Raw genomic sequence first — 22,337 nt, 5'->3', positions numbered from 1 at the left:
GTTACATGTTTGTGTACTCAATATATGTTCTGAGATACAACTATTAACCCCCCAATCCAAAAACACTTCTCCGCACATGGACGGTTATACAACATGATGGCTCCGCTTAAAGTACTAAGTGTTAACAAATCAGAAGGTCAACGGAGCCGATATAAAGTTCAACGGAGTCTAATTATCCATGTAAATCGATGTGCACGAAATTCTCGGGATATTCATTTGTACATTGTAAATGTAATTCATACTGCGATCTTCATTCGCAAAGTAGTAACCGAGTAATAAATATAGCGTTATAATTTATTTCAGGTGCAATTATGCATCAGTGTGACATTTGTGGTAGAAACTACAGCTATAAGAAGAATCTTCTTAGACACATCCGTGAAAAACATATAGAATTAGAACATTTGAACTGTCCAGTTGAGACCTGCAATTCGAAGTTCATTCGGCGAAGTTGTTTATGGAGACATTTATCTCTCAAACATGAATTTTCGAAAACGGACGCACGGACAGCGGCTATTTCTGCACCTAGAGGAAACAAACCTACACAAACGTCGAACTATGAGGACATTAGCGATGACGACTCAATTCTTGATTTATTAGCATCAGAGGAAACAGAACAGTTGGACTTTAATTCTGTAATACGTGAATTTGATACCGATGTTTTCGGATTTGATGAGAACAATAATCAGTTTCACGGAATAAATAACTATAAATTAGTTGTTGGTGTAAACGTTGACGTAAATAAATCAAGTGACGTTAATAGTGAAAAAGAGGAAAGTGATCGTCATGACGTCAATAAAAAATCAGATAACGACGATAACGTTAACGTAAATAAACCAAGTGACGTTAACAGTGAAAAAGATGAAAGTGATCGTCATGACGTCAACGAAAAATCAGATAACGACGATAACGTCGACGTAAATAAAGAAAATGACGTTGATAGCGAAAAAAGTAAAAGTGATCGTGATTACGTCAACAAAGAAGCCGAATACGATTATAACGTTGACGCCAAAAAAGCAAGTGACGTTAATAATGAAACAGATGAAAGTGATAGCGATTACGTCCACCAGGGATCAGATATCAGTGAAAACGTCGACGTCATCAACGAAGATGATGTTAACAGAAATAAAAGTGAAAACGATCGTACTAGCGTCAACGATGAAAACAACAAAGTGAATGACGTTAACCGTAATAATGAAAGTGAAAATTGTTTTAATTTCGGATATAGTGACATCAGTGAATGTGATGATATCATCGAAAGTGACAGTGACCAAGGCAATGAAGAAACATATAATGAACGCGATAATGCTAGCGGTAATAACGATGGATGTAATGACACCAATAATTCTAACAACGATAGTGTCGACATGATCAACAATAACGTCAACGACAATAGTTTCGATGAAAATAGTTATAATGACGGTGCCGACGGTAATTACGTGAATGATGTTAACCTCGACGACGATAGTGTGTATAACAGTGGTGAAAACAATGAACGAAATAATGAATACAAGCGTAACTGTTCTTCTGATGAGGATTATATCTTAATTTCGAGCGAAGACGAGGACGGGTCTAATGAAACTGCGGTAGAAAAGGCATCATCTTTATATAAAACCAGGGTTTTATATGTTTCCTGTCGCTATTGTAAATATGCCTTGTTACTATTGTAAATGTTTCCTACCGCTATTGTTTATGTGTCTTGTTACTATTGTAAATGTTTCCTGTGGCTATTGTAAATGTGCCTTGTTACAATTATAAATGTTTCCTGTCGCTATTGTAAATGCGCCTAAACGTTACTATTGTAAATGTTTCCTGCCGCTATTGTTTATGTGCCTTGTTATTACCAAAATGCTTCCTGTCGCTTTTGTAAATGTCCCTTGTGTCAGGATACGAGTTATATGACCCAGGGAAGTGCCTACGCCTTTATTATCTTGAACAATGAAATGGGTCCTATCGCTAACGTGAATATGTCTTAGACTAGCTGACAAACGATGTAGAATGTCCTTTGTTAAAACGTAAAGCTGGTGAGACCAAATATCTCGTATATAAAATTTCCTCTGGCTACCTTGCCTAAATGATTCGTGTACCAATGATTTGTAAATGATTTCAGTTATGAGCTAGATAATTTCAGGGATCAGGCAAAAATCATTCAATGTTTCAACTATCAATCTTCAACTCAAAATCAGCAGCTTAAACTCCTATAGGCTGGAGATACTATACTTGACTGGTCTTTGTGTCGAAGTTCCCTTCAGACAATGTCTTTGAACAACAACATACGAATCCTATCGCATACATGCTCAGCCTATGTTCTCTAAATTAAAGCTGCAACTCAATAATATTGCCCTGACTCCTGGATGCTCAGCGCCTATATGCTATCACATGTAGTATTCAACTACCATATAGGTATATCCCCGATGCCCTGGCTGTACTTCGCCAATAACGCTGAACCGTCTATAAGCTGGAACTCTCCTACTATCTCAGTAGATTACCAAACTCTGGTTCTCTGTCTCAGCTTCCCGATGCTCAGCCTATATATGCTATCGTCTATAGCATTCAACTACTCTTAAGGTAAAACTCCTATGCGCTGGCCCTATAGCTCGAAACCTTGTTGAAAATCTGCAACTCTTCTTTAGTCTACGAACTTCAAACTTTTTTTTAAATAATTTATCCGCCCTGACAGTGTAGTTGCAATAACTTCCTTATCAAGGTACTGGGATAAATTATTAGTTGAATCCACGATGTGTCTTCTGCGATCGCCGGACACCGAATGAATTCTGTATCTATCTATCTATTTAAATTTAATTAGGGTCCATCCGCCCTTTCAGGCACAGTATAGCATTAAGCTATGTATGAATATAGACCCCCGGCATGTCACCAGGCATGCCGTTAAGAAATTTTTGAAGCCAAAGTGGTGAAGTGAATTTACCTCTACCCAATTTCCGTAGAGTATAAGCCAAAAGTCCAAATAATTTTGAAGCCAAAAGGGGGTCACTATCGCTGGCCAATAAGACCATAAATGACAGATCCCCGAGACGTCGTTGCGGACATTATGATACTGAAGGTATCGCAAGGTCGCCCTAACAAGGGCGGTTGGAGCCGCAAGTAGCTGGCGTCGTCGCTGGTCCCTCGTCGTGGTGTTGTGCCCTTCCCCTCCTGCACCCCACGTTGAGCGTAGGGATTAGGAAGCTCAGGGGCTTCTCTGCATGCCGTCTAGTATATGCAGGCCGTCACCAACAAGATAGCGTCTTTCACAAACGGTCCCATGTAGAGCCACTCCCGTCAGCTTCAGTCAGGACAGACAGAAAAAGGTCAATATACTTATGACCTAGTTCCGTCAATGCCCTGTGCCTTCTCGAGACGTGCACTCACTGGCGGGTCAGAGAAGGAATGAATTCTGTGCCATCCATCTACCTATTTATACCTCAGCAGACGTGCTATTTATAGAAATTGTTTCTGATTGGTCTAAATTTATACATGGTATTTTACAACGAGTACTTGCTCTAACAAATATCTGGTTCCATTTAACTGTTGTATATGACATAGTGTGTGATGCTGGGATCCAGCTATCAACATAATGAACCCAAATTAGCCAGAAATGACCCAAACCCTATTATAAACAGCGATTCAACAATAATTATAGCAATGGCACCATGAAAAGGGAGTCAAACACTTTCTGTGCTTATGTGTTACGTTATCAATATATCAAACATACAAATTATTCTGACATCTTGTTACTATTGTAAATGTTTCCTGTCGCTATTGTAAATGTGCCTTGTTACAACAGTTACTGTAAATGTTTCCTGTCGTTATTGTAAATGCGCCTAAACGTTACTATTGTAAATGTTTCCTGCCGCTATTGTTTATGTGCCTTGTTACTATTGAAAATGTTTCCTGTCGCTATTGTAAATGTGCCTTGTTACTATTGTAAATGTTTCCTGTCGCTATTGTAAATGTGCCTTGTTACAACAGTTACTGTAAATGTTTCCTGTCGCTATTGTAAATGCGCCTAAACGTTACTATAGTAGTCGCAACTTGACCGCGATGGTTGACCTTAGGCTGATTATTCATATCGATTATTTCATTATAGAAATGAAGGATGCTTAGGTTAGCCGTGTATAATTTTATGGAATAAGTTTGTATACAGTGCAGTATCAAAGTATGTACACTTACATTTGATCAGTTAAAACTTTCCAATACACTAATTTATATTTACACAAATTTATATTTCCTTTTTCTCGTGCAGCTCGTGTTTTACGTACACTCCTTTTCAATAATAGGTTGTGCCTCATTGTGTATTATAATGCAAAGGTCAACCATCGGGGTCAAGTTGCGTCCACTATACTATGCCCCAACGATAACTTGATATTTACAAACATGACTATAAATAGATTAAAATGGAACATAGGGAATTCAACATTTTTTAATATGTTACAATCTAAATATTTCTAGATCTTGTACCAATTGCAAATTAGCTCAGTGGTAAAGCATACAGTCCATGTTAAACAGATCTTTTTGCCGTGTGGGTTCGAAACTCAGCATCGACATTAATTTTTATTTCACTTTCTCATAAACATTTAGATTCCTTCATGAACTATGTGACAACACAACAGAGAAGTATCTTAAGCCGATATGGCAGATCAGAAAAGTTTAGCATTATATCAAAGATGATATTGACTAAATGCATGCATTTATGCCATGCAAATAATAAACATACTGTTGTGTTATATAAAGGCATACATACAAATACAAACCACCAAAGAAAGAAACAAAAATACGGGAACAAAAATGAAACCGAATAGAAAAAAACACAAAAAGACAAAACATGAAAAATCCCTCACGAGGATTCGAACCCACAAAATGATTTGCTTATATCCAATTGTTATCTGCGTTTTACCCGACTGAGCTATGCTGCCATATAATCATAGGATATTTAAGATGAAAGAAATACTAATATTTACTTAGCAGGTAATGTGTAAGCATTATGGATTGATATTTCATCGGTTATCATGAAATAGAATCGTCCTCGCGTTTCGGCGGGAATCTCGTTATCGTTGGGGATTAGTATTGTAAACGTTTCCTGCCGCTATTGTTTATGTGCCTTGTTATTATTGAAAATGTTTCCTGTCGCTATTGTTAATGCGCCTAAACGTTACTATTGTAAATGTTTCCTGCCGCTATTGTTTATGTGCCTTGTTATTACTGTAAATGTTTCCTGTCCTTGTTGTAAATATGTCTTTAGCAGTGTTACATTTTCCATTACTGCTCATGAACAGACTCAATCAAACCAAGTCTGCAATTTTCACTGTTTGCATTGTTGTCGGTGCTTCCGAGGGATCTACTTTTCAGATTATATTTACTTCACAACAGCGGGTGTTAAGTGCTGTGTGGCGGCCGTAAAAAGTCGCCCCGACTTCATCTCAGTGTTGTTATATTTTCTGGTCCTTTGGGATCATTGATTTCAACTCACTTAGATTTGAAGATTGAATACTGCTTAAGCCGATGCTGGGGGCGTGAGCAGTGTTGCATTTTCCATTACTGCTCATGAACAGACTCAATCAAACCGAGTCTGCAATTTTCACTGTTTGCATTGTTGTCGGTGCTTCCGAGGGATCTACTTTTCAGATTATATTTAACTGACACGAACTCGATAATGACACTATAAAGTTTTCAAAACTCAAACAATATGCAAAATAATCGGTCACGTGATACAATTATTGTCCCGTGTTTTGTATGTTTCCCACGTGTGCTCCAACTGTAATAGATTGATTTGTACTGTCTTATTTGCATTTACTTTTAGCGATTGTGAATGAAATTTGATTAAAAACATGATGAATTTGCCGTAAAATATCATTTTGTGTTTCAATGGTCCCAATCTGATCTGGCACTTTTCCTTTTCTTCTGTTAATCGGTACATTCAAGACACTTACGTTCAGTTCACTTTAGTACATAGTATACGTTGCTATTTTTTAGTATGACACAATATTCACTTCTTTGCGGTATCTTAAATTCATTTATGGATACCACAGACATAATTGATTAGTTTATGAATGTCACAATAAGTGATGTGTTATCATTAATTATGCCCCCCCCCCCCCGGGAGACATATTGTCCGTCCGTCCGTCACACTTCATTTCCGATCAATAACTGGAGAACCATTTGACCTAGAACCTTCAAACTTCATAGTGTGATAGGGCTTTTAGAGCAGACGACCCCTGCTTGAGACAGTCCGAGCAGTGGGGTACCGGTTCCCCTCCAGGACCCACCCGACCGGGGATCCCGAGGCGACGGCCTTGCGGGACGGACGACGGGACAGGCGATTCCGGTTTAAAGTGAATGATAAGTTGAGAACCACTAGGCCCAGAATGTTAAAACTTAGTGGGATGATTGGACATGCCAAGTAGATGATCCCTATTGCAGCCAACCATCAGTGTCTCTTTGACATTCGCTTCTGTCCCCTATTGACCTCTTGCCTATACGACTTAGCATTGGGGGAGACATGCGCTTTTCTACAAAAGCATCTTCTAGTTCATTTATGGAATTCACAAATCCATTTTATTACATCATCAATTCTTTTAGATATCATTATATGCATCTAAATGAATTCTAGATATCTTTAAATCGAGTATTTGATATCTTAAGATATGGTTTATTTTATAATATTCTTGATTCAGTATGATGATATCTTTAATTCTATTTTGTGATATCAATAAACAGTTTTGATACATAAAATGAATTTAGGAAATCATAAGATCGACTTAAGGATATCACAAAAGAGAAACAAATCCATGTTCTGATATTATTGAATGGATTTTAGAGATCTTGAATTCGATTTTATAATACCATTAAATGAATTATTGATATAATGAATTATCTTGATACACAAATTACAATATCATTTAATAAGCATAAACCGTGCACTAATACCATGATATCCATAAATTGAATAAGAATATCACAAAATCACACACATTTTGAGATATCTTTTAATGATTTATTGATACCTTGAAATGTATTTTCAAGTATCAAAAAAAATGAATTTCGAATATCATTTAATTGAACGAAAGATGTGTAGAATATATTGCATATAGAGATTTTCAAATAGTCTATCCAGTGATATATATAATTTATATATATCATTGTATGATATCTTTAATTTATTTCATGACGTCAAAAAGTACATTTGAAATATAATTAATGATATCAATAAAGACATTAGTTTTTAAGATTTAACTTAATGCAATTAATATTATCATAAAATGAATTAAGGATATTACAAAATGAATTTAAGTGAAAGAATAGCAAAACGGCACCACATATTATTGGTCAATTTGTAAACAACTAAACATACATATTTAAAGGTTGAATATATATTATGTAAAGCATTTTGAAATCTAAATTTAAAAATAAAAATAAAATTTCGATGAGCTATCTAAAGAAACCATTATACAACAATTATAGGGTTATACAAAAAAAATAGTAATTTTCCTAGCTTGACTACATGTATATATTTTAAACCTATTTGTACTAATGAATCGATTAATTCAGAATAAAATTCGATAATTCAAGTTTGTCAATAAATCAAATGAAAATGTTTGAAGAAGTGATAGATTTTTATGTATTACATTACTAACATAGTGTATTTTATCATACGTCAGGTGATCTATTTAGTTGCAATCGAGTTGTTGATATTGGGCACTGTGCGCATGTCGAGCTCAAAATACACGTTTAATTCCCAACCATGAAGACGTAGTTTCTTCCATTTAATTTCCAGTTGCTCGCGGGAATATTTCGAAGTACCGTTTTACGGTGAGTTATGTTTTTAATTTCTATTCATATAGTGCCATCATTTTTTCAGTTTTATGTGGCGCTTTTATATACACGGCAAGCTAGAATGGGCAAATGGGTAATAAAATGTGTATATTTTACAACAGAAGTGAAAATTACTTTAGAATTTTTCATAAGACCTTTTAAGAAGTTTTTTTTTAATTATCCATTTTTGGTCACGCAAAACTGGTGAAAAAGAAATTAAAATGTTGTACAATGTATAATTCATTTCATTGTATAATTCCGATGTTAAGAATCAAACTTTATTATCAGTATATAAATCACATATCTAGCCAGCAAGTCGAAATAAAAAATCAAACAATGTAAAAGAAGTAGTTTCATCCTAAAATGAATAGAGCCTGGATGTACAGATAGAAAGACAATCCGCTTTCTAGGAACCAATCATGCCTTGAGGTATAGACAAATATTCAAGCCAATCAGGCCTATGGTGTAAATAGAAAGAAAATGTAGAAGAAAATCACCTGAAATTAATTCCATCCAGACTCAGTAAGGGCATCTTTTGCTAATTTTGATCTGTTAAAGTGGGTAACACATTGCATGCTATCCTGGCATGCTCTATGCCAGGTTTTTTAAATACAAACACGCGCATTTGGGAAAAAGAAAAAGTTCTATGACGTTTAAGCGGTTTCAAAACATTTTACAAACTTAAAAGTAATTTTAACTTAAACCGGCATGCTTACACTCAGACAATACTTAACATTTTCAATTTAAGCGAAACTTTGATAATGACACATTACCTAATTGCTTTCAAAGAGACATGAATATTGGTCCAATTCGTTAAAGCATTTTAGACTATACAGACAATTATACTGAAAAGTACAAAAATAGGTACAGTAGTCCAAATTACAGTAGCAAGTGACATGGTGAAACTCTAAAATTTATCGAGAGAGTTGTATACAGTTGCCTTCAATCATAATAAAATTAAAAGTAAAGTGAGCCGCACCATGAGAAAACCAACATAGTGCGTTTGCGACCAGCATGGATCCAGAACAGCATGCGCATCCGCACTGTCTGGTCAGGATCCATGATGTTCGCTTTCGAAGTTTATTGCAATCAGAGAAACCGTTAGCGAACAGCATGGATCCTGGTCTGGATCTGGATCCATGCTGGTCGCAAACGCACTATGTTGGTTTTCTCATGGTGCGGCTCAAGTGGTTTGACAGGGTTTTATGTTTCTTTTTCTAACGATTCACTTAAAATGATATGCTAATCTGTTAAGTTAATGAGCGAGGTTTGGTGTACACCATAAATGGTTGAAGTTAAAAAAGGTGTATTGTCACAGACAGTACCCAGCTGTGTGTTTTCCTTTGTTTGTTGCGTTCTTCTTATTTTCTTATTGTTTTACTTTGTCAGTGTATCTTGTACACGTCAATCATATGTAGACAATTTTAGGATTTCCTTTCTGGGAATGTGGCTTTTCCTCTTAGATATTTGTTCTTGTTTCTCGTATGAATGTTGTATAAATGTTGTTTTTTTCTGTAGTTTTATGACAGGGTAAATTTTTCGTTGCATCCTCAGTCACTGCTGGCATTTTTTTTTTTTTGTTTGTTCTTATTTTGTTGTTACTTGAAGCAAAAATATAATTTTAACTTCTTGATTTAATGCTACTTTCTTTCCCAGAGTGCTAATTCTAGTATTTATCTTTATCAAACATTAAATTAACTCATTTTTAGACTCACTCATATAAGAGCTTGTTTAATTTCAGGTCCAATTTGGGAAACCCCTTTCGGTTTCTAAAGAACAAAATATATACCTCCGTGTATCTTTAAATATAGAATGATTTCAGTGGTACCAACTATGGAACTGTGCAAGAATTCTTTACACGCATTCTTACTATTATTTTGATTCTATTGAGTGTCTTTAAAGTAGAAATGTGTTGATTTTACATCTCAAAATTTGTCCCACTATCCTCTGCTTGACCCTTCACTTTACCAAACAAATATGCATTTTACTTGACTTGAGTATTTCTTGCATTCCTTGTATTTTACTCTTCCGTAGGGTATTCCGCAACAACATTGAACATTGAATGGTTCGAGAAATAAAAGGCATTTTATCTTGCCTGTACACTGAAGCAAATTTATAAAGTGGAAATATCTTAAAAGGTTAGCTTTTTGTAGAAAGCAGTAGGCGGCCCGTTCACTACGCACGTACTGTTCAGGATAATCTAGACTAACAGCTATGCCATCAGCATACGCTTCCAATCATGAAAAAATGTATATAGACAGTCATGAAATAAAAAAAAAAAGCTCACTGAAATAACATCCCTACCCCTCTGTAACATGGGTCTTGATTTCGATTTAGATGATTTTATTCAATACAAGTGTTTTCTGTTTTTCACAGTTATCTCAACAAGAGAAATACCATTAGAAGCTTAACTAAACAGTCCAACCAAAGCACCCCAGTCCAACCTCCCGTTTGGGCCGTAGCTGTCTCAAAATAGTCGGGTCTTAACCTCTCTTAGGGCCACACCAAATTGAAAAGTTGTTCATCAGATTTTTTTTCTGAAAAATTGAGGCGGCGAGCGAAAAAATAATTCAAATATTTGTTTTTGTTTTTGACTTTTCGAAGTTTTTGATAAAGTGAAATATTTCTGTTACTATTAAAGCTTTTGACTTGAAAATAAAAATAGTTATTTACTATCAAAGTCTACACCAGGAGAAACAATCCCCATAACTCTGATTGAATTTTGATAGAGTTATGCCCCTTTTTAACTTAGAATATTTTTGTTAAAGTTTTATATAATGTCCAATAGCTCTGTTACTTTCAAAGCTATTGACTATTATGCCGCTTTTACTGGCAAAGCTCTGATGCAGTCAAGCACTTAGAAAAGCCGAGCGTGCTGTTGTTAAACTTTCTTAACGGATTAAATTTGTTAAAACAAAGTCTCAATTAAGGTCTGAAATGGAAATTAACGCGCATTAACATTATTTTACTTGAGGTTTGGAAAATTTGAAGATCTAAACTGATCTGAACACAACTCATAATGTAAATTCCTTACCCCGCCCTCTTTCGTATACAAATTCTGATCATCTGGACAGGAAAAACAAGAAACAGAAAAGTGACATGCATCAATGTGTATTTACCCTTACCAAAATAATGTAGACTGATGTTATCAGATTAATTAGTATTTCTTTTTTTCATCCAATCTTCAATGAAATAAATCCGGTTTTTGCAATTCGGTAAATAATTGAAGAGACTGCATAAGGGGAAATAACTTTAATGCAACTATATTAAAGACGATGTGTGTAGTAGTAGTATGTATTTATTGTGATTAAAGTCCATTTTAGAACAATCTGGAACTGGAATTATAAGCCTCAGTACACTGTTACGTCCGTAAAAAGTAGCGCACCAACAAATTTTGGCATGATTTTTTTTTCAATGGGGCGAGCCAAAAAGAAAAATAATGTTCTTTGTGTTTCTGAAAATATACGAGCGGCAAATCCGATAAACAACTTTTTAATATGGTGAGGCTTATTCGAAGTTGTTTTTTTTTTTATAATGATCCAAACTTTTAGGTTACTATGCAATTTTAATTTCTAGTGTTAATTTAGAAAATACTTTCATAGTTTACGATAGCAATAGCCCTGCAATTTTTATGACGTTCATTATTGAGAAATATGCATTCCATAAGATGTTGCTCTGATAACACCCCACCCACCCCGTCGAGATTTGCAATTTCAAAAAATTGGCACAAACCAGTACACATGTGATATTTTCGTTTTCTTTATTTTTGCTGCACAACTAAAATCATCATTTTCTATCAAATAACCCATCTATATCCAGCTCAATTTTAGGTTACATTATACTTATTAAATTCTTTATTTATTTCATACAAACAATTACATTTTTAGACACCATTTTCAGTACTAAGAGCCTTTCAGTCATATGAAAATCATATATTACAATTTATTTTAACATGTGTTCTCAATATAGGTAAAACAAAACGAGTTGTTATATATTTATATATGACAAATTTATCTGTTTTGAAAAACAACACTCTGAAAATGCTCCCGTGAAAATTGCTCTTGAATAGTTACTCGTATGTAAACCTTTACCCAATGGATAAAACCAAAGGTGAACTTCCTATAATACAATAAGAAATAGAACTAAATCAAACAATACAACTGTCACATCATTATATGACTCATTATTATAGATTCCATCAACAAAATGGAACTTTATTTCGACTTCTTCAAATGTACCACTGATCAGTCGATCACTTCCTGTGTGTTGTAAGCTATCCTTGCTATATTATGCGTTGAAATAGTATATGAAGAAGAGAATTTCACTGTACTTTTTAAGACAAATTTTAACAACTAACATCAAATTGCTACGCGTTTTACTAGCATTTTTCACAAGTTTTCTTGATCATTTGATGTGGACTTTTTCAGTAGTAGTTCTTGACGTTGAAATACTAGATAAGATGTGGTAAAGTTTGAATTGCTGATGAAATGAACTATACGTAATTGGTAATGTAAATAAGGAATCCAAAACATAGTGGGAAGTTACAAATTTTGTATATCACCTATACGAACTTTGAGGTTGGCTTGAGTGATCTGATTTGTAATCAAATCCTGTTTTACAGAAGGACTCAAAGTATTGGTCGGAGCCGTTGCGTAAAACAGTAATTTAGTGCAGGTGTCATAAAGGATAATATTGGTCGCTTTGTACATATTATTTCTTTATTTCAGTCTCTTCTATGCAAAATAAAATATTAAAAATTCTGGTTTGTTAATAGATAACAATTTCATTATTTCGTTTACCTTTAAAGGTGGTTAATCACATTTGAGCTACATTTGATGACATTTTCCATATTAAGTATATTCTGTTACAGATTTTTTTAATAAAAAAAGACCCATCACATAGAGTTAGATCCCCATTTAAACATGTGTGTTTTATAATTTTATAAAATTTTGTAATTACTCCACTTTAATATGGTTACAATATGATTTCTAGCTTTACATTTGTATTTGGTAGTTATTAGGATATTTCAACAATCTGGACTAAAAGGCAAGTTTTAAAACAGTATGTAGCTTCAAAATTGATTTATTCCTAACATATCCTGGTTGCACAACCAAGATAGGTAAAGGGAGGTAATAATAATTTTACAAACTTGCATTTCTTAAGACTTTTGGCTAAATACATATTTGTCAATCTAGATCTTTGACAAATATACAACAATAGTTTTTATATTTATATAATTACATATGCAAAATAGGTTTATTAAATAAATACATATGCTAAAATATCTCAATCTTGGTTGGGCAACCAGGTAAGAAAACAAAATTTTCGGAATATCTCCTGTGAAAATCTGACAAGTATTTAGCACTCGGTGAACACAGTTAAGTGTGAATGATCATTTTCTAAACTTTCAATAAATCCATCACTTGATCAAAATCTGACTTACCGGCTTTAACAATATCAAAATTTCAAGTGGTGGTATGACTAATGTCTGAGTAGCAAAATTTTGAATTGTCACAATGATAAAGACTTTTTATATATATGACAGAGAACTGGAAAGTAACCATACACAAGATGGGTTGAGGAGGTTGAGGAATGTGTAAATTATGTGAAAACTATATACCCCATTTACAGTTTCAGAAAAAAATGGGTATTTGCAATAATATATCAAGGAAAGAGTACAGTGTTGAAGTTTAATCATTTAGATTTTCTTACATTACATTTGTTTATTTCAGTTATGTTTGCGGTACTGATCTTTGGCTTGTGCTTAGCTCTGGTACACTCGCAAAGGGAATATGAACTTGAAGCGAGAGGTGCAGACTATATCGATAGAGTAGGAGGGCCTGCCTATGACTTTATCGGCGGAGAGGGTAGAGGGTATGGGTCAAGGGAAGGGTATCTTGGAGGTGGTGAAGGATATTATGAAGGTGCAGGAGGAGACTATAGATCACTCAGGGAGGGTGGAATGTATAGGTCAGAGTATAGTAGAGATCGTGGTGGATATTATGAAGGTCCAGACTATAGACTACGCGGGGAAGCTGGAGAATATGAACGTCCCGAACCCGAGGATATAAGACGGTATGGTGCAGGTGCAGGTGGATACTACGGCAGAGGCGAATCATACGGTGGTAGTTATAGTTCTGATGGATATGGGAGCTCTGTAGAATATAGCAGTCACGGCGGATCACACGCCGGAAGTCACGGAGGGCACAGTGGGCATAGCGTGCACAGCGGGCACAGCGGAATGTCTCATTATAAAAAGAAAAAGGGCAAACATGGTTATGGATACGGATCTAAACATAAGAAACCAAAGAAGTACAGACCGCCTCCCAAAAAATCTAGACCTCAACCGAAGAAGCCCAGACCTCCGCCAAAAAAATACAGGCCTCCGCCTAAAAAAGCTAGACCTCCGCCTAAGAAATATAGGCCTCCACCCAAGAAGCGTAGGCCTCCTCCGAAAACATACAGGCCTCCAACTAAAAAACGTAGACCCCCGCCTAAGAAATATAGACCTCCACCCAAGAAGCGTAGGCCTCCTCCGAAAAAATACAGGCCTCCACCAAAAAAACGTAGACCTCCGCCTAAGAAATATAGACCTCCACCCAAGCGTAGGCCTCCTCCGAAAAAATACAGGCCTCCACCTAAAAAACGTAGACCTCCGCCTAAGAAATATAGACCTCCACCGAAGAAGCGTAGGCCTCCTCCGAAAAAGTATCGGCCTCCTCCACCTCCACCGAAGAAGTATCGACCGCCTCCGCGGAAAAAGTATCGACCACCACCTCCGCCGCCGAAAAAGTACAAGAAGAAAAAGAAATATGGAGGACATTATCATTGATTTATGCGAGAAAAAAACAACGAAATATTACATTTAATATGCAATTTATGTATATTGTCATCCTTCTTTGAAACAAAAAAAAACAAAACACTAAGCCAGTGCTACCTTCAGTTTAATATCTGCAAGTTATAAGTAGCAACTCTCTGCAATTTTTGATGGACTGCGTTGCAAAATACTACTAGTTGCTTTGAAACAAAGTAAAACGTCTCACAACAGACTACAAGGAGACATATTTTAGAAAAGTGAGCAAAAATCTAAATCAGTGAAAAATGAAGACAAAGTTTCGAACTGTGCATACATTATAGTTGTAAATAAAACAGAGACTTAATTTCAGAAATATTGTATTACTAAGCATCTTGCAAAATTATTTTTGGTGTAAATCGGTATCAAATAAAGAACGTATCAGAAAAAGAAGAAAAAAATACCGGTACATTTAGCCCAAACAGAAAAAGCTTTACGCTACGTGGAATATCTTATGTTTATTTAAGTTATATTTCGTCGGTATTTTCAATCTCGATATAATCGCGAACTGTATATATATATATAGTCTACACAATCATTCTTACTCACGCTAAAACTGTGAGTAAATCATTTATTCTCTAATCTCAATTACCTTCAACAAGACAAAAAAGAAACAATAAAAGTAGGAATAAGGTATATAATTGGCAGCATAAAAGTGTACAATTGTTCGCGAAGTAAATTCATATGTCAACAATCGATTTAATGTTCTTCGTATGGTTCCAAGCGATCTAGTATCCGGGTAAATTTGAACTGAAACGAGACTAAAAGTAAATTTAATCATGTTGTTAAGATAAATGTTTTAAGTTTGCGTAAAACACAGGCGTGAATAATTAATAAAATCTCTAATTTTATCTGGTGTTTAAGATTTTATTAGAAAAAACATCACCAGAACCAAACAGACACAACCAAAATTGTAGCTTTACAACTAGCAATCGGAGTGATTTATTTAGAAAAAAACAAACACACATTATATATATTTTCAAAACTTAACATAATCTGTGTAGAATAGTAAACATAAACCAAAAACAACATTTATTTTATAATAAAATAAACTTAATATTCTAGACAAGCGATTTTCAGGCCAGTTTGTTTCATTGAAGCAAGCTATTACTAAAATACATCATGGGAGGGAGGGCGGGTACAGACTGCTTGCCAATCATAAACCTCGAGTGGTGAGAACAATATCAGTTCACACTTATATATTAGCAATTCGGAGTGACCTGTCGCTTTTATTTTTAGATTTGGATTTTCCAGACTGTTCCATTTATTAAGTAAGGGTTTGAAAGATATTTGACGTTTTTTAAAACTATAAATATATTTCAAATAATATACAGATTAAAATTGCATCGGTAGCTCAGTTGGTACAATTGAGGAATCTTGATAGTGATTTAACTTTTGCGATTAGGAGGCTGTGGGTTCGAATCCCTCACAGGGCGATTGGTTTTATGATTGAATTTGTTTTATTTACATTTTTCATGTGTGTTTTTTTTTTTTTTTTAATTTTATTTTATCTCATTATTTCAATTTCATTTTTAATTTCATTCATACAGTTTCAATAAATTCAATACATTTCAAGCACACGCGTCCAATGGAGCATCTTCACACTCGCTGGCGGTGTTGGTTTCCTCCGAATCAGTGTCATCAGCTAGTTGAATGACCAAATTGCCAAGAGCTATGTCAGCCATGTTGAATAATTCACAGAAGAAGAAGAAGAAGAAGAAGAAGAATGTTTTATTTGACTTAAACTTATACAGTTTCTCGTCATACAAATACAATTCATAATTATAATAAATACAAAATATACACAATCAAGAAGATATTTGAAAAACCTATGTTATATGCGAAAATAGCAAAAGGATACAAGTAATGCGATTCAAATACATGTTTCACATTATCATCATTTTAAAATGTATTTTAGCAAAATATAAAAACAAAACCAAAAATATAAAATGAAAAAAAGTATATTGATCTCCGTTGGAATTCGAACTCACAAAAGTTAGGTTCTAGAGCCGTCACGCTTACCACTGCACCAGGGCGTTTAATTGTCGAAGAAGGCAGTCATTTAAATATTTATTATATAAATAAGTTATAAAAAGGTAGGGTACCCCTTAACTGAAGTGGTTTATTCCAATAACCTTTCAAATCTATTAATAAAAGCGACAGGTTACTCCTAAATGCTAGTACGACGAAATATTTCACGAAATTCGCGTGACAAAGAGCGTCCAAATATACTAGCATAAACTTCAGACCAAACTAGTACTGGGATAAACTACCAAGAAAAGTAATTTCGAAACGCGAATAATTTTATTTTTTAACCCTAATAAGGATAGCCAGTCACTTAAGACATGTTTTACTGATGCAAAACAATGAATGTTTCCGCCTAGCACGCAGTGGTTGATTTTCTCTATTTATGGTTGGTCGAAATCCTTTTCGGGGTATATTATTGTACTATTTAGTTGACCTGTCAAAACACGTTTCTGGCTTTCATGTTAATCTTATATAGGCGTGAACAGAATATAATGAAAGCCGGGAACAAGTTTTGACAGGTCAAATAAATTGTACAATACTTTATAAACGTGAGGAAGATCTAACTGACTTGATCAAGGTTTATGCTCTACCAAAGTGTCTTCCCGTACCTGACACTTTACCCGGAGGGGTGGGGGCCACCTGCCTATACCTAACACTAAACCAAGAGGAGGAGTACCTATACTCTGGGTGTGGAGGGGGTGGGGGATAACTGCACACTGCCCGTACCATACACTGTAGGCGGAGATGGGTGTACGTGCTATTACTTGATACCATACCTAGGGAAAGTGGAACCTGTCCTAACCGGATACTATACTCGGAGGAGGGGGTACCTGTCCGTACCTGACACTATACCCAGAGGGCTGGGAATACTTGCCGGTAGCTGACGCTGACACCAAACCCGGGTCGCGTGATACCTGTCCGTACCTGACATTATACCCACAGGGGCTGGGAATAAATGTCCGTATCTAATACCATACCCGGGTTGCATGGTACCTGCCCGTACCTGACACTATAGCCGCGAGGGTAGGGGTACCTGTCCGTAGCTGACACCATACCCGATTCACCTGGTACATGTCCTAACCTGACGCTATACCGAGATAGTCTTAGTTGACAACCCGCGGGGATGGGGGTACCTGCCCGTACCTGAAATTATATCCGGAGTGATAGTTGGATCATTGTCCACCGCTTAGGCTGTAAAGTCATCATATTTCCATAAACTTTAGGATATACGAGCAAAATAAAGTACCATCAAATCTTTGCATAGTTTGTTAGCTTATTGAGAAATTGATGGTAAGCCAGCACTTCATTGATATAAACAAATCCGATTAGCAGTAAAAGTTGATACGGTCATAAATTACACAAGTTTTTTTCCAAATCCTTTGTCCATTCTTCAATGATTTTTACAGCTTGGTCGTGTATCAGTGAAACAAATATCACCTCTTGAAGGGCGTGTACAAAGCAATGGGATTATATAACCTGTAATATTGTGTCGGTCTACGGATCGCGGGGTCGTGAGTTCGATCCTCGGGCTGGGCGTATGTTCTCCGTGACTATTTGATAAACAACATTGTGTCTGAAATCGTTAGTCCTCCACCTCTGATTCATGTGGGGAAGTTGGCAGTTACTTGCGGAGAACAGGTTTGTACTGGTACAGAATCCAGGAAAACTCGTTAGGTTAACTGCCCGCCGTTACATGACTGAAATACTGTTGAAAAACGGCGTTAAACCCAAAAGAAACAAACAAACAAACAATATCCTAACGTTATTCGAAATAATGGGCAAAACATAGGCGTCAATATTATTTATTCTTTTATTTACGTCTCATCTGTATACATCATATACATAGAACATAAAACAATTATTTAACAAATAAAAAGTACACAGCCGCTCTATACAGAGCTACAAGAGACAATGCATAATTAAAACCTATCAGTCAATTTAAAAATATTAACACAATGTTAATAAAATACCTGGAATTAAAATACACATAAAATACGAATAGTCGAGCTAAAAAGAGACATTAAGCTATATGTCTTATCCCAAAACCTTAAGTTTGAAAGCCGAACTGAACTTGATGTCTACGGTCTCCGGCTTATGCCAAAATGTGACATATCAATAACCCCACAAAATGTTGAATTGTATACCTAAACAGTAACGCTCGATTTTTCTCAATGTTAGACTATGAATAGAATTGAGCCAAGAGATGTGGCTCAACTCAATAAAAGAAATATTAAATTTTGTCAGAAATTAACATGAAATAAGTCAAAGCCTCAAAGCGAGCTCAAACAAATCGGATTTAGCTAAAAATATTATGCATCATTTATTTGTCACAAAGAAACTATTCACTAGTCACAAGAATTCAGGAGAACCTATTCACTTGAAAAAGTCTACATTTAGTGTCACCATACCTGTAACAGTGAATATCATACGTTGCAAAATTTATGGGAAGCCGGTGTCACGGTGACGTCATTACCGCGTTCCCGTTTCTTTCTGCTTATTTAATGACATTTTTTCCATTTTCTGGCCGATGCTTGATCTTTTAAATGAAAACAATATTTTTTTCAAACAACTTGAAATCATTTTTTCATTATGGTTGAGTGATGAATATTTTTTAGCAACTGAATGAAGTTCTGTATTCACTCCGGAAAGAAGTACTTCCTGTGAGCACTTATCCGCTAGGGTGCGCTTTTTAAAAACTTCCGACGAAACTTTTCAAATCCATCACCAAGTGTGCAAGTATACTTGCGTTACCGTAAAGCTCGATTCTCGAGCAGGCCCTTCGGGCCTGCTCTTCGAGCTCGCTATAACGAAAGGGAATTTCAAAATGGGTATGGGGCACAACTGCCACAAATCAACACATACATTTAATTATGCGAATTGATTCATTTGGTATAAACTAAGATATAAAATAACTAATTTAAGTTACAGGTAAAAAAAAAAAGCTCAAGAAAACAAAGATATTAGACCCGATACTGAGTTAAGAAGGGGCATCACTCTGACAAAATAAAAATCACAGTTAAAAGGGATGATTCCCCTTGAGAAGACCAGATATAAAGTAACTTGGTAAAAGAGACACTGATTTCATCGAAACTTTAATCAACACACCGGAGATGCAGACGCCGGAATGAGTGTAAAAGCTCTATTTTTTCTGTGAAAAGTCGATGAAAGACAATCACTTAATGTATTTGCAATTACCATAACGGAATCGCTGAAGGAAACGGAAGCTGACTCATCCATATTGTGTTCGTGTAGGATTTTAGCTCTTAAATATATATCGTGAGTAAGGCATAAGACAGAGTCTTGATTTGCTCACGATACATTTGTCTCATTAGAACAGTAAAAGGGTCATACACTTTTCAAATAATATTTGCATAATTCTGCAGAAATAGGGGTTTTACAGATATATCCTTAATTATACTGTCAATGCCTGTATATTAACGGAGGTATGATATCTAACGTAGAGTCTTTAATTAAAAAAATATCATTGTTTTCAATCCAGAGAACATAATTTTCTTAGAAAAAGAAAAAGGAACTGGTGTAGAAAATTTATTGTCATGCAACTCACTTTTGAGAGTACTAAGCAAAAATCAGAGATACTATTTGTAGTTAATGTCTCTTTAGTTTTGTGTAATTTGGAACGTTTACGTGACCATTGAATCGAAAAGAAAAAAAAACTATGAAATAAATGCATGTTATTCTTCTTTTGTAATTACAGTTGAAACTAGATATCTAGAATTCAAAGGGATCGAGCGTATTACTTTTCAACTTAAAATGATTGGCGGGATTTGAACATGTCTTAGAGAAAGCCTGAATTTTAAGATAAGCAAGATATCGAGTTTCAACTTATTGAAAACTTATTGAAATTCCTGTAGGCTTAAACAATTTTGCATATCTTATGAGTACGTCTAAACACTTCAGTGATTTTGAGGACTGACTACTACCTTGTATGAAGGATCACGCGCCAGTAAAGTTAACGTGTGACATGCATGTTTTACGTAATTATATCGTATAATTGATAATGCCTTGAATGTTTATCTGAAAGTTTATGTTTATGGGAATAGGACTTTAAAATTACTAAAGCTGGAAGAAAGGGTAGTGCAGTCGGTAGAGTATCTTCAAATCCCGGTCCGACTGCACATTTTTTTCACCCTGTGACATTTGGCGCCCTACATAGGACGTGACCACATTACACCGGTTTGTCTCCAACGCCTGAAATTGCTAGAGTAATAAAGTAACTGCTGAAATTCGAGGACATATTTCAAGGTTGTGGGGAAACATGTCACGGTGCATGACTTGATTAGAAAAGGAGAAAATATGTGTAGTCAGTTTGTGGCTCGACCTGGGACCCGTCGGGTACAGGGCGAATGCTCTATTGACTGGGCTAACCTACTGTCTACACATATTCCCCCTTTTTAGCCAGTGCTTTAAATCAACTATCAAGTTTCAACCTCGCGTCGTTTGAGTTTTCCTTCTATTTCTATGTGACCGCATCACACAAATATTATGGACGTGTAAAAAAATCATATTCATTTTTTATAATCTTGTAATTGTGTGAGTGTGTGAGTAACTGCATGAGGACTACTGTTTTAAAGAACAAAAACAAGCAGCAACGGATTCTAGAATAATTATGAATCGAAATATTCGGAATCACTGCGCTCTATGGTTATGGTTAGGATGAGGGTTAGGGTTGAAATTTGCCCCACACTGGGGCAAACATAGTTTTACACAGAGTGTATAGGGAAAACATTTAAAAACCTTCTTGTTTTGAACCACAATGCACAAAGCTTAGATATTTAGCATGTAGCATTGTCTAGTGGACCTCTACCCAACAATGTTCAAATCATGACCGGTCTATGCACAATGAAATGTTGATTCTTCAGGTGTATCGGTTGAAATATCACACAGTATACTGGCTATCAGTCCTTTCAGGGCTTTGATTTTAATAAGTAAACTTCTATACCGGGACATTTATATTGCTTTCGAGAAAAATATATGTATGCATAATGATATTTACAGTCCAAATGCGTTTCCTCAGCTGAATCTTTATACCATAGTCGGTTCCAATTTGAATGATAATAAAATATGGTGAATTTTGTTATTGGCATGAAATGAGCACTCTAAATGCTACCTAAATATAGAGCATAGATCTGTCGTATGGTCTTAGCAATAAAACCACTGCAATAAAAGTAATAACAAATGCTCTACGGAACAAATCAAATGAGAACTATTTGTATCCACCATTATGCGACTACCTTCGTTCGTGCCATTTTTCTATTTAGTGTCCGTATACCCATAAGGAAACTTTTTTTCTAAGATAGCACCAGTTTCATTTTAGATGTACAATCACCTAAATGCTTGAAAAAATCAATATCTGTTTTAAAGATTTTACGGCATTTTCAGTAGCATATATCAAAAAGTCAAGTGGTCTAAAAGATAACTTTCACGACATAATTATCAGTCATTTGCCGTAAATGGATCTTTTTTTGGCTAGATTGTGTTATGTTGCACTCAAATCTGCAAACAAAGTACACATCTAATCTCAAGCCTCACCTCTGACTTCTATTAATTATCCATATGTCAGGTGTAAAATTAAATTTTTAATTAAACATACTTCCAAATACAATGAAAATGTGACATGTTTGTAATAGCC

General features: G+C 35.3%; 2 protein-coding genes across 2 annotated transcripts; both read left to right on the top strand.

The window, feature by feature from the left end:
• Positions 1-311: 311 nt before the first annotated feature.
• On the top strand, positions 312-1,667 carry LOC128555911 (probable serine/threonine-protein kinase clkA). Its single transcript, XM_053539729.1, has one exon. The coding sequence runs from the start codon at positions 312-314 to the stop codon at positions 1,665-1,667; it is 1,356 nt and encodes a 451-aa protein (XP_053395704.1).
• A 5,998-nt stretch (positions 1,668-7,665) lies between these two features.
• Positions 7,666-14,638, top strand: LOC123523461 (uncharacterized). Its single transcript, XM_045301135.2, has 2 exons — positions 7,666-7,803; positions 13,539-14,638. The coding sequence occupies exon 2, from the start codon at positions 13,541-13,543 to the stop codon at positions 14,636-14,638; it is 1,098 nt and encodes a 365-aa protein (XP_045157070.2). The 5' UTR covers positions 7,666-7,803; positions 13,539-13,540.
• The last annotated feature ends 7,699 nt before the right edge of the window (positions 14,639-22,337 follow it).

The sequence above is a fragment of the Mercenaria mercenaria genome, chromosome 3 (assembly GCF_021730395.1).
Source record: "Mercenaria mercenaria strain notata chromosome 3, MADL_Memer_1, whole genome shotgun sequence".
NCBI lineage: Eukaryota > Metazoa > Mollusca > Bivalvia > Venerida > Veneridae > Mercenaria > Mercenaria mercenaria.
This window is presented reverse-complemented; position numbering and strand designations above follow the sequence as displayed.

Bases quoted from the DNA above. Each gene is read 5' to 3' on its own strand.
- LOC128555911 (XM_053539729.1), top strand. From the start codon at position 312: ATGCATCAGTGTGACATTTGTGGTAGAAACTACAGCTATAAGAAGAAT.
- LOC123523461 (XM_045301135.2), top strand. From the start codon at position 13,541: ATGTTTGCGGTACTGATCTTTGGCTTGTGCTTAGCTCTGGTACACTCG.